The 12604-nt window shown below is 43.2% G+C and overlaps 1 protein-coding gene across 7 annotated transcripts in view; it reads left to right on the plus strand.

The window, feature by feature from the left end:
• Positions 1-12604, plus strand: part of LOC310765566 (very-long-chain enoyl-CoA reductase-like) — a 29199-nt gene that overhangs the window by 9962 nt on the left and 6633 nt on the right. For all 7 annotated transcript variants that reach the window (XM_083620733.1, XM_083620736.1, XM_083620731.1 and 4 more), the window contains 8 exons: positions 77-121; positions 2384-2487; positions 4549-4664; positions 4786-4891; positions 10805-10877; positions 10984-11027; positions 11739-11802; positions 12465-12553. In XM_083620733.1, the coding sequence (XP_083476859.1) occupies positions 77-121; positions 2384-2487; positions 4549-4664; positions 4786-4891; positions 10805-10877; positions 10984-11027; positions 11739-11802; positions 12465-12553 (641 nt within the window). The remainder of the gene's footprint in view (positions 1-76; positions 122-2383; positions 2488-4548; positions 4665-4785; positions 4892-10804; positions 10878-10983; positions 11028-11738; positions 11803-12464; positions 12554-12604) is intronic.

Genomic DNA, 12604 nt, shown 5'->3' on the forward strand with positions numbered 1-12604 from the left:
TATTATTATTATTATTATTATTATTATTATTATTATTATTATTATTAAAGTTGTGCGATTTTTTTTGTCCCTACAGATCCTCAGTGGTATCCCTCAAGGCAGTCTATAAGGCTTGATCCCAGTAAGTATTATATAGTGAAGTATTATTCTTATTATTTCATTTAAATGCCGCTTTTCTTATCTTGGAGCAGTTTATAGTGAAATGTAAAACCCCATTACAATATTGCTGTATCATCCAAAAGATGTATTAATGTTAATTTGTAGTCACAGAAACTATGAAACTCCAATAACATTAAAGGATCTGTCATCAAGAGACCCCTTCATGGATCACTGCCTTGCTGTGGCGAAGGGGCTTGAATAACTCAGAGAAGCTATGAGCCATGCCGTGCAGGGCCACCCAAGATGGACAGGTCATAGTGGAGAGTTTTGACCAAACGTGATCCACCTGGAGCAGCAACCAGCAAGCCACTCCAGTATCCCTGCCAAGAAAACTCCATGGACAAAGACAACAGGCATGTAAAAGTTATGACGCTGGAAGATGAGCCCCTCAGGTCGGAAGGTGTCCAACATGCTACTGAGGAAGAGCGGAGGACAAGTACAAGTAGATTCAGAGCTGATGAAGCGGCTGGGCCAAAGATCACTCAGTTGCGGATATGCCTGGAAACAAAAGGAAAGTTGAATGCTGTAAAGAAAAATATTGCATAGGAACCTGGAATGTAAGAACCATGAACCTGGGTAAGTTGGATGTGGTCAAAAATGAGATGGCAAGAATAAATATTGACATCCTGGGCATCAGTGAACTGAAATGGACGGGAATGGGCAAATTCAGTTCGGATGACCATCATATCTACTACTGTGGGCAAGAATCCCGTAAAAGAAATGGAGTGGCCCTCATAGTCAACAAAAGAGTGGCGAAAGCTGTACTGGTGATGTATGGAAGTAAGAGCTGGACCATAAAGAGGGCTGATCGCCGAAGAATTGATACTTTTTAATTATGGTGCTGGAGGAGACTCTTGAGAGTCCCATGGACTGCAAGAAGATCAAACTTATCCATTCTTAAGAAAATCAGCCCTGAGTGCTCACTGGAAGGACAGATCGTGAAGCTGAGGCTCCAATACTTTGGCCACCTCATGAGAAGAGAAGACTCCCTGAAAAAGACCCTGATGTTGGGAAAGATGGAGGGCACAAGGAGAAGGGGACGACAGAGGATGAGATGGTTGGATAGTGTTCTCGAAGCCAGCAGCATGAGTTTGACCAAACTGCGGGAGGCAGTGGAGGACAGAAGTGCCTGGCGTGCTCTGGTCCATGGGGTCACGAAGAGTCGGACACGACTGAACAACTAAACAACAACAATCAAGAGAAGTCTATAATTCTGCAGTTGTAGATAGACCAATGGCTGCCTCCATGTTTATTACATGTATGCTTGGGTAAAACAGAGCTCAAGGGATGGACCAAGGACTTAACCTGGAAGAGGCAGGCCATGCAAGCTGAGAATGTCTCTTGCTGTCTTACGTCCTTGTTCGGTCCTCTGTGCAAAGTGAGAATGGCGATGCTGTCAGACCAGCGGGTCCTTTTCTGGTCTTGGGCAACACCCAACTTTACTACCATCTGCAGCTGGTCTTGGGCAGGACAAAACCATGCGTGCATATATAAAACAGCAGTCATTCAACACTTACTGCTACACTTTTTATCTCTTCAGCTATTCAAGCTACTCCAAACAATGTGCTTATGGGAGCGGCCATAGTTCTATTGCTTTGCCTTTCTCAGAATCATTAGTCAACTCTTGACATCTTGTGTTTAAGGTTTTTTTTGGGTATTGGGACTGGGCAGTACCCTTGCCCGAGCCAGTGGAGAGCTGCTACATGTGGGGAGTAGTCAGTTCTACACTAGACAGGTCAGTGGTAGGGCTGATCAGTATATCTTTGTATCCTCCCAAACCGGTTTGAAGTCCAAATCATGATACTGGTTCCATAATTTTTGACCTAGCAATATATCACAAATCATGATGTGTGTGTCTGTGTGCTATGCAAAAATCACAAAAGGGACAAACCCTGGAGCCAGCTAGTGCCTCTACATAGCTCCATCCTTATTTCAGATATATCACAATGTTTAGCTGGGGATTAACCACAATGTTGAAAACCGGATATCACCTAACCCTAGAGAGTAAGGCCGTATATAGTTCTCACACTCCCTCGCCCCCCGCTCCGAGTGAACATGGAATTTAATTGGAGCAATAAGCTCCTTTTCAGCCAAGGCTGATTGCCATAAATGCAAAAGTGTTAGTAGGTCAACGGGAAATGCAGGCTTTTTGATTAGGAGTCATATGCTTCAGCGTTCCTCTTTGGCTGTCATGCACCTTAAATTTTTCCTCTCTTCTTTTCAGAAGGAAAATCACTGAGGGATGAAGAAGCCCTTCAGCTGCTCCCTGTTGGCACAACTGCTACGCTCTATTTTAAAGATCTAGGGCCCCAAATAGGATGGACAATGGTGAGCTTCAAAGCCTCGAATGTTTTAATGTTTGCCTTAATTAATCCTTGCATCACTTTCTCCTTGTGCTGGTGATCAAGTCCCCAATTGTGCTTTGGTTTGCCAACTAGCACAATTGGTAGGAGTCTCTCCCCAGCCCTGCCATCTTTGTCTTTCTCTCTCGTTTGCTCTCCCCTCCTTTTTGTGTGTGTCTGATTTATAAGATGGTGGGGTGAAGAATTCAAGGGCGGCGGTGGGGGGGGGGATAGAATTGCCACAAATACTTGGCAGGCAAACACATCGCAAAGCAGCAGCGGTTGCTTGGCAACACGACAAAACACAGCTTGTGGAAGGCAATGGCAATTAGGGGGTGTTGCAAGAAGCAACAACACAGGGATCAGGTTTTCCTAAATTAGGGCAAGAGACCCAGAGGCAGGCCAGCTGCCCGTCCCAGTCCTATTGAACAGGACCGTCAGCGACAATAGTGACCCTGGTCACTTCTTCCTTTTATTCTGAGCCCCAGTACCTGCAGAAATTCAACAGGTGAAATGTTTCCAAGACATAAGGACATAGATATTTCCTCAGTTGACTTCTGTCTTTCACACCTGTTCAAGACACGCATTGGCCTGACTGGAAAAGCTAGCATGGGAACAAAGGCAAAGCTGGAATCTGTGGGAACAGGAGAAAAGGAATTTGCTATTCAAAGCTCCCCCCCCCCGCCCCTGCCCCAATACCTTTGTGCTTCCTCTTTAATATGCCCTGTTATGTTGCTAGTAACTTGCAAAGCTGAAAGCAGTAGTTTGAAATGTGAATATTATAAATATATAAACAGTATAATTCACACACAAGTTCTCTACTGCTGGGCATAACTGTTTCTCATCCTCCAAGCTTCTTCTCATTTGGACATTCCTGCACAGATGGAGGCGTCCTTGGCTGGGTTCCAACATAAGCACATGCTGTGAAAGGGGACATGGGGAGAGGGGAAGGAGGGGAAGCGAAGGAACTAGCAATGTGTTGGAATCCGTGGCATTAAGAGGAAGTAAGTGGCTCATGCGGAGCCAAATTTAGGACTAGGTGTCTTCTGCCTTTCATCCCGCCAGGATAACCCAAGTTATACAATCTCTGTGAATTGTGCAGTTTGAGCATTTCTGCATCATTAGTTGTCTTATTCTACTTGCACTTTTTAGAGGAAGGATAAGGCACCAAAGGCTTGATGACTAGATATTCTGCTCTGGTTTCTGAGTTTTTACCAGAACTTGCAATTCACGTCTTCAGAGACACGAAGGCTGCAGAATTCCTTAAGCAGCAGCTTAGATTACTCACACGCCAAATTCTCAGTCCCCACCCCACAACAAATCATGCAGGACCTTATAAAGCTGCCTGACTTTTGGGGGCGTTCATCCAATCCATACTGTATGCCCACTTCAATGTGGTTTTGCATGGATAGGGATAAAATGCTGGAACAAACTGTGTGTATGAAATAGCAAATGCTTCTTCAACATCCGTACTGATTGGAATAGCAGCATACTGTACATAACTATGCATGAGTGCTAATGAAAGGGTTAAAACGACAGAGCTGGATTCCTAGTCTCAGCTAAGTCACCTCTGGAACGAATTAAGTACTTAACCTGAGGTACCACTGTACAGTGTTGGCGTAAGGAACCAAACCATGGCCAACGTCTTCACTAAAGCAGCCCCCTCATTTTTAATTGTTTGCCCCAGGGGCCCACTTGAAAATCTTTTGATGCTCAGGACCCTTCCCCCCCCCAATAAACCCAGACAAAAATGCCTATTCTTCTCCCCCCCAAAAAACAGACAAAATGCCTGCCTCCCCCCAAAACGGACAAAACTAGCTATATACCCACCCATGGAAAACAACAGACAAAAAAGCAAGACAACAACCTCCCTCAAAACAAGCAACCTGCCCACCAATACACACCTAAATAAAGGGGCCTTGACAGGTGCCATGTCTGAGGGTCCCCACAGGTGCTATATTGGGGACCTCAGTTTCCCTTTCCCTGGCATCCAGTGCTGCTGAGAATTGCTGTGGTAACCACCTAACCACCTCTCTCTTTTTTGCAGGTATTCTTGATAGAATATACAGGCCCATTGTTCATCTATTTTGCGTTTTATTTCCGTATGCCTTTTATCTATGGCCTGGATGACAGGTTTCCCTCGAGCCGGCACCCCGTAGTTAAGTAAGTCGCACTTCTAAGGCCGGAGGATTTAATTCTTGGGTTTGCCGCAACTTTATTCCGAAATGTCTTGCCGTATTTGTCTCTCTAGCTTTCTGAAACGCTTTTATCTTGCTGTTTCTAGCCTGGCATGTATCTGCCATTCTTTCCACTACATCAAAAGGTTGATTGAAACAATATTTGTTCATCGGTTCTCCCATGGGACTATGCCACTGAGGAATATTGTTAAGGTAAATTTGCCACACAATCTACTCACAGCCCTTCTGTAAAATTCAGATCTGGCCGCCACCTTCAGCACGGCAGTCACCAAATCCCTGGCACGGCTTTCGGGGTACGGTGCTGCCTCCTGCCACTCACAATGTTAACATCGATGTGACCTGTTAACATTAACATTAACTACCTCACTACTGAAGCTTGTTTTTTCCACATTACCATTTTTATTTCTTCCATAGTTTTTTCTCCCGACTGTTGCTCTATAGCCACATAATCCCTTCTAGCCCAGCACAAAGGCCCTCCTTGACAGTCTGAGTTTCCTCAGCTCAGTGCTTTGCATAGCAAAGGTCCCGGGTTCAATCCCCAGCTTCTCCAGCTAGGGCTGGGAAATCAGGGGAAGCCTCTGCCAGTCCTTGTTTACAGTTCTGAGTTAGATGGACCAATGGCCTGGTGCCATATAAGGCAGCTTCCTATGCTCTGGAGCATACTTTCGGCTCCATCTAGGGAGCTAGTGGGCTTATTGCGGCAAACAAGCTGGAACTGGGCTTGACACTTGATGTAGGCCTGTTGTTGAAAATGACAGCCCCCTGTTGGATTCCTAGGGGCCCAGCTCTTTGTGGGGGCCAATAATGTTTTTGGGGGGGAACTGGGACCCCAATGTTAAAAATATGAGGGCAAACATGGAGCTGAGCGTGGCTTCAGTAGTTGACTCCTCTACCTGCAAATGCCACCTGCCATGAGGGGAAGAGGAGGCCAATCGTGGAGCCCAGTGTGGTGCCAATGGCTAGTGGCTCCTCTTCCTGTTGTGTAAGGGAAAGTCAGGGGAATCAGCCCCAAGCCAGTGGCAGAAGGAGAGGAGTTAGAGAGGAGGAGCTACAGGCCACTGAAGCTGTGCTACCGCCATGTTCAGCTACGCCCTCCGGCTCCTCCGTTCTGACGTGCGCATGCGCGCCATCAAGGTCCCCCATCTCCCTTGCAAGTTGGCGTCTCTGCAGCCATTGATGAGAGCAGAAAAACACACTGCATGCTGATGTCATTGCACAGTTAAACCTATTTGAAAAATTGGCATGGGACTACTGCGCTGTCCTGTTGCGTCTCCTAGTTCAGCCCCATTTACTTCTAGGTCACCTTCAATAACCCATAGCGATTGCCACACATAAAGCAGCCTCTCCTAGCCACTCTGCCACATTCCTTCCGGCTTTCACTCCTCTCTGTCCCTACATCTCCGCAGTGTTGCCACATGGCCTGAGCCCTTGCGCCTTTCCCTTGCCCGTGTTCAGGCTCCCTACACCCCACTCTCTAGGGCTGCTGTTTTCCTTCAGTCTTGTCTTCTCAGTTGCTTCCTTGTTAGTCTTCTCCACCTGAAAGAGGAGACAGGACTGTTTCTCAGAATGAGAAATTTGAACTGCAGCAATAATTGTCGGTGAACGCTGTACAGTTTGGAAAGTTGTTTTATTTTCTTTTTATGTTGCTTATCTCTCACATGCTTTCCCCCTGAGACATGACCCATGTGGTCCTTGCCCAGACTGACAAGTGAGAAGCAACAGGGATAGAAGCTATTACCATCTTACAGTTCCCATTCCCCAATTGGTCCCTTCAGTCCTGATAACGTTAGTGGGAATTGTGATATCATCATGACATGATCTGTGGCTTCCACTGGTGCTCTGAGGTACCACCCTGTGAAGGAAACGTCTGGTGTTTTCTAGCCCATAGACATGTTCTGCATTTTCTGCTTTTCTCTGTGAACACACTCTGGGTTTAAGCTCTGATCTACATAGCATGCTAGGGCCAGTCCTCACATTAAAAATAAAATAAAATCATGTGGTGTAGCCCTTGGGGAACTGAACCATTCAGAGTGCTTATGGGGGAGTGAATTATTTGAATGCTCTCCCATGCTAAAAACTCCTTCAAGGTGGAAATAAAACACACCTGGGAGGAAGTGTGTGTACTACCATTATGTACTACCTTTCCTCATCTAGTGTGGTGCTTTTTAAATTATTGTTAAGTGGAGAATATATATTATATTTCACCTACAGTGTGAAGTGACACTATATCAAAATGGTTGTTCCTTGTGTCTTTATGAGTCTTAAAGACTTGGCTGAAATCTTTGAATGGTAGGTGCAGAACGCTTCACAGAAAATCCGCCTTAGGTATCTTAAACATACGCTGGAAGCAGAGTATTATTAAATAATTCCACCTAGATAGCAAATAAGAATGGTTAGACTGTGCATTTGAAATACAGTTGGTTAAGCTGTTCTGTCAGGTGGCAATTGGAAAAAAACTTGCTTTGCGTGAATGCCTGCCTTGTTGGTGTTTCTAGCCTGTATCCTTCGCATGAATTCAGTTTGACTACTCTTTCCTGCAGTGCTCAGTACCTGTTTCAGAAATAACTTCTAGAGAGCCAGCTTGTAGCACCCACAGGACCTTGGTGATTTCAGGAAGCGTGGGACCGCTTCTGGGCTCACAATCTGAAACCACTCACATGGAAGCGCTGTTGGTTGACAAACAGTGCCTACACTTGGGAGTTTTTTGTCTTGTCACTACGTTTTGTTTGATGGTGTGGGTCATGTAGGAAGGCCACGTTTGGAGATGCTGGTATTCTCAGAGTGCATATCTCATGGACGTTGATGTGTCTCTGGTGGCAGCCCAATTCCCAAGGCGCTTTTGTTGTAGACTGGTGTTAAGATCTGAACTCGGCCATAGAATCAACAACGCATAGTGCCTTGTTCCAGCAAATCTACCCGTGCTTATAATTAGTTAAATTTTCTGACAGCTTGTATAAAACAGCTTGAATAAAATACTTTATTTGGCCTGGGCATTTGAAAATTCTATTTATGAAATGCTATGATATATATTGTGTAGAATGGCTGATGGAATTGCATAGAACCGTTAGCAGTTCCTGTTAATATGGCTATAGGAAGAGAAAAGTTAGTGATTTTTAACTAATGAAATGGACCCAAATGTACTTGCTATGGCAGTGATGAAATGAATATTTTCGGTTTCTTTCTTCTTAGATCTGCTGCATCCTGCCTGTAACCCCACTTAATATTTTTAAGACAAAAAGTAGCAAGGATTATTCATGTTGCACATGAACATGTTCACCTATATGGTACCCAAGATTTCTGTGATCTTTCCATGCACTTTTTCTTAGTTTCCACTTAAGGCTGTAGACCTCCTTGGTTAGGATACAACTCTTAAGAGTACAGCTCTCTGGGATGTTTGTAGAGGTCCTTTTGATGGTGCTTTAAGTGCTTCAAGTAAGCCCTATGCTGAATGACAATGCATCTGAAGAATAAGTTGGCTAGTGGCAGCTGGCCAGTTATTTTATTACTGCTATCAATTTCAGGTGAAGTGGAGATCACTTACTCTTCAGTCTGTTATTCAGACTGGCTTATGTTATTATGTAGTTCACATTAATTACAGCATTTACCGTTCGATTTGGTCCAATGCAGATACTTATCCTTAAAAAGTATTTTTATTCTGTCTTGGAAGAACATCAAGATTGGGTGAGAACAATCATAGCCACTGATGGCTTGCCTATACAGTAGCTGCTTTGGTTATTGTCAGGACCTAGTCAAAAAAATCTCTCTGTATCTTCTTCTAGCATACTCACCTGAGAGATTCCACTGTGTGGAACTGTCTACAGTTACGCAATGCAAAGTGAAGACACGCATAATGTTTTTAAACCAGCAGAGGTCCCTAGGAAAAGAGATTGATTGTTAAACTACTCTGGTAATTATACAGCTGTACCTTGGAAGTCAAACGGAATCCGTTCTGGAAGTCCGTTTGACTTCCAAAATGTTCGGAAATCAAAGCACTGCTTCTGATTGGCTGCAGGAAGCTCCTGCAGCCAATTGGAAGCCACAGAGGCCCCATTGGACGTTTGGGTTCCAAAGAACATTCGCAAACCGGAACACTAACTTCCAGGTTTGGGAGCCAAAACGTCCGAGTACCAAGGCATTCGGGATCCAAGGTACAACTGTAGTTCTGTGAGGGGGTGTTGTTAACCGGTCTCAGCACCCTTAACAAATTACAGTTTCCAGGATTCTTTGGCTGTTTAAAGTGGTTTGATGCTGATTTATCTATAAAGTGCAGATAGGGTTTTAGTCAGGACTTCTTGACCTGGCCTTTCAGATGTTAGAATCATAGAGCTGGAAGGGAACCTGAGGGTCATCTAGTCCAACCCCATGCATTGGCAGGCGCCATTGTTGGACAACTCTCACCATCACTGGACATTGGCCATGTGGCTGATGCAAGTTGCGTTCCAGCAGCATTTGGAGGTCTCTGAAGTGAATGAGCATTCTTCTCCCAATGATACAAAAACACATTAATACAAAAATCACCTGCCGCAGCTGCATTAACTATTGAAAAAAATAAATGAAAACATAAGTGATAGCAGTGATACTCTGGAGCTTTGTTGGATAGGAATAAGAGGCTTTTGGCTGTGGCTGCATTTAAAAAGTTGGCCTGGGATCAAGGCCCTGCATTGCCAAGTTTCACACCAGTATTGGGGACCACTCACTTTTATTAGCTGCTGCCTCAGTGCATTAGGCTATCTTAGCATTGGAAAAGAAAAGAAAGTGTATTTGGTGTATTTGGGCACCAAGTTTCTTTCTGCTATGTGTAGTTGAACATTATCACAAGAAGCCTACCTTGGTCTAAGTTAAATTAACGTTTGAGCAACTGTCTGTTCTGTTGAAGACACTTAAGAACAGTGGCTCATTCACATTTAATGGGATTTCCACAATTCTCAGCATTAGCTGGGAAAGCCCATGGGTGCCTTTTGCACAGAGAAAGTTCTAGAGTAAAAGACATAACAAATTGGGGCTCGTGTTCTCTTGTTAAATGCATTATAAACACTAGTAGGGAGCTTAACTCTGGGGTCAGAAGCGTTTAAAAGTTATGAACTTTCCTCTGTGCTACAAGCAAATGAACATCAAATCTAGGCTTAACAAATAACTGTGAGGAAAATTTTCTCATTTTAAGAGCTATTTCATTAAAATTTCTCCTGAAATTTATAAACGTTGGGTTTTTTGGCTGAATGTTGTCAAATATTAGGCAGGTCCAGATCTTTTTTTCAGTCAGAACTCGCCAGAACTGAGTTCTGGCACCTCTCAAGTGGGCGCCATTGCCGTTCTAAGAGAACAATTTTTCTTGAAAAATAGCACTGGGCAATAATAATTGGAATTGGTCTTCTGTTTAGTAGTGAAATAGCTGACAGGAAGTGGGCTTGTCTCAATAAAGGCAGGAGAAACATGAGGCGTTTCTGTATGCTCTGTTCTTAGGCATACATTTTTGTGGGTGTCTCTCCCTCAGGGTAAGAGCAGAGAGAAAGCTTTGTCCCTCCTCTCAACTGTCTTGCTAATTTAGGGAGCAATTTTGTGTTCCCTGGACTGAGGGGCTGTAGGATTATGTTGACCTCCCTCTCTGTGGGAGATCCACCTGGACCAATGGTGGAAAGTTAAATGGTAGAGCCAGAAACTGAATTCTTCCAGGGACAGGTCAGGGAAAGGCCTTGGATTTGCCAAAGCTGCTGTTTCCCAGAAAGGGTAAAAAAAAAAAAAAGGCCAGCCCTGGAACTGGTATACCAGTTCCTCACCTATTAGCACCAACAGGAGAGAACTGAAAGTGCTCCCCTCCTCCTTTTCTGGATGGCGCATACCACATAATCACTTTAGGATTGCTCTGTTGGCTTGTTCCATAGAACTTAATAAGAACCATTGAGAACAGAGACATTTCTTGCATAGCCCCTACCTAGGATTTGCTTCTTAGCCAAGGTGTCACAAAGAAATGAAACCCGGGAATTGGTATGGATATGCACCACAAACGTACATGAATTAAATCGTAGCAATAGCCCCACATAATGTAAAACATTGACACAAATATAAATGGCTTCCCCCCTTTTCCTTTTTTTGTTTTTGTTTTTACAGAATTGTTTCTATTACTGGGGATTTGCTGCCTGGCTTGCTTATTATATCAACCATCCTCTTTACACACCGCCTTGTAAGTAGCAGCATAACACACATTTTGCTTTTTATTTTGTTTTAGCATTTCATTAACGGTGCTAACCGAGAGCTAAATTGAACCTTCCCTTGTTTTTGTCTTGCAGCTTATGGACAAAAGCAGGTCAATCTCGCTTTGATCATGTTCCTGGTGAGTAAGTTGCAAATATAAATACTATATTGTAAGAAATTTCCTTTGTCGTACTTTAGATAGTATATGGAATGGGCAAATGCAGATGTACAAATGGCGACTATATTCCTGACTGCAGCTTAAAATGCCAGTTTCAGCAGAAAGGAAGCTCCCTCCCTCCCCTTTGTCTGACGGGTTTTATAGAATCTGGGATGTGGCAATTACATATAAACTCATTTACTATGTGCAAGCAAGGAGCAAAGGATTATAGGAAAATAGATTAATAGAGATATGGGTGACTTGCTTCTTTTGGGATTGACAAATTTAAATAACTTAATAATAATAATTTTAATTTAGTAATTTAAATAATACCATGTGCACAATTTCTTTCGGTTTGAAAAATGATTTTTATAAGAAATGTTGCATCCCTCCCCCTTTTCGTATAATAATAGGTTATAAATGCAAAATTAAGTAAACTGAATGAAATGGTCCTGAAATCTTCCAATGAATTAAACTACTGATGCCACTTTAGGGGGGATTTTTATAAGGGACACAGTGTGCGGGGAGGGGAGCTTTATCCCTTCCCTCCCCAGCTATGATCCTGGTGCTTAGTGTAGAGTGGGCTAATGAGAACATTGTTGTTCTACTAATCCTCATAATTGTATTTGTTCAGAGGGCTCTTTATTTAAAGCAGTCTTTGTTTTAATTGTCTTTATTTCTGTCTCATTGCAGACATGTGAAGCTGGAAACTTTTCTATCCATGTTGCACTTAGTAATTTGAGAAGAGATGGTAAAAGTTGAGTGCTTAGTTTCTATTATCATCATCATCATCATCATCATCATTAATTGGCTTGAGTTAGGGTGGGCTTTCAAAGGTGTAAACTGACCTCCCCCTTAGCATTTATTTATTTTGGTAAAGATCATTAATACTTCTGCAATCCTTGAGGTTCCTCCAAGCCTGCTGATACCTACTAGTCGGTGCTGTTTTGGTTACAAAAGGATTTGCATCAGAGAATTAGTTCATATTAGTATATTGGATTAAAGCTACAATTATTCTAGGCAGACAGTCCACTGCAGGAACTGCCTGAAGGTAGTCAGTCAGCATAGGTTATTGGCTAATGACATTGCCATTTTAAAAAAAGATTTCCAAATATGCAAGGCAAGGGAGGAGGAAAAAGGACTTCTACTCTAAACTGTCTAGTCTTACGGAGAGCGAAAAATGATTCCTAGCTTAGCTCATTATAGAATGTTCCTTTTCATCCCATCCCACAGCTGATCATTCTGTAATCCAGAGAAGAGCAGACTTCAGACTTGCGGGAGTTACTTTGGGTTTTACCAGAACCCCTATATTTACCAACTATAGAGCCATGCTGTCAAACCATATGCTATAGGGAAAATGTGTCTGTATACAGAAAGTACCACTAGTTTTACATATCTGTGGATATTTTAAATCAATAGGATCCAAGACCAGTAAGATCCCTTATCCGACGAAGAATCCTTTCACATGGCTGTTTTATTTTGTGTCCTGCCCTAACTATACTTATGAGGTATGTATGTTTGAAAACTGAATGGACCGCTAATGTTTAGCTTATGCTTAA

The sequence above is a fragment of the Podarcis filfolensis genome (genome assembly GCF_964270895.1).
Source record: "Podarcis filfolensis genome assembly, chromosome: 6".
NCBI lineage: Eukaryota > Metazoa > Chordata > Lepidosauria > Squamata > Lacertidae > Podarcis > Podarcis filfolensis.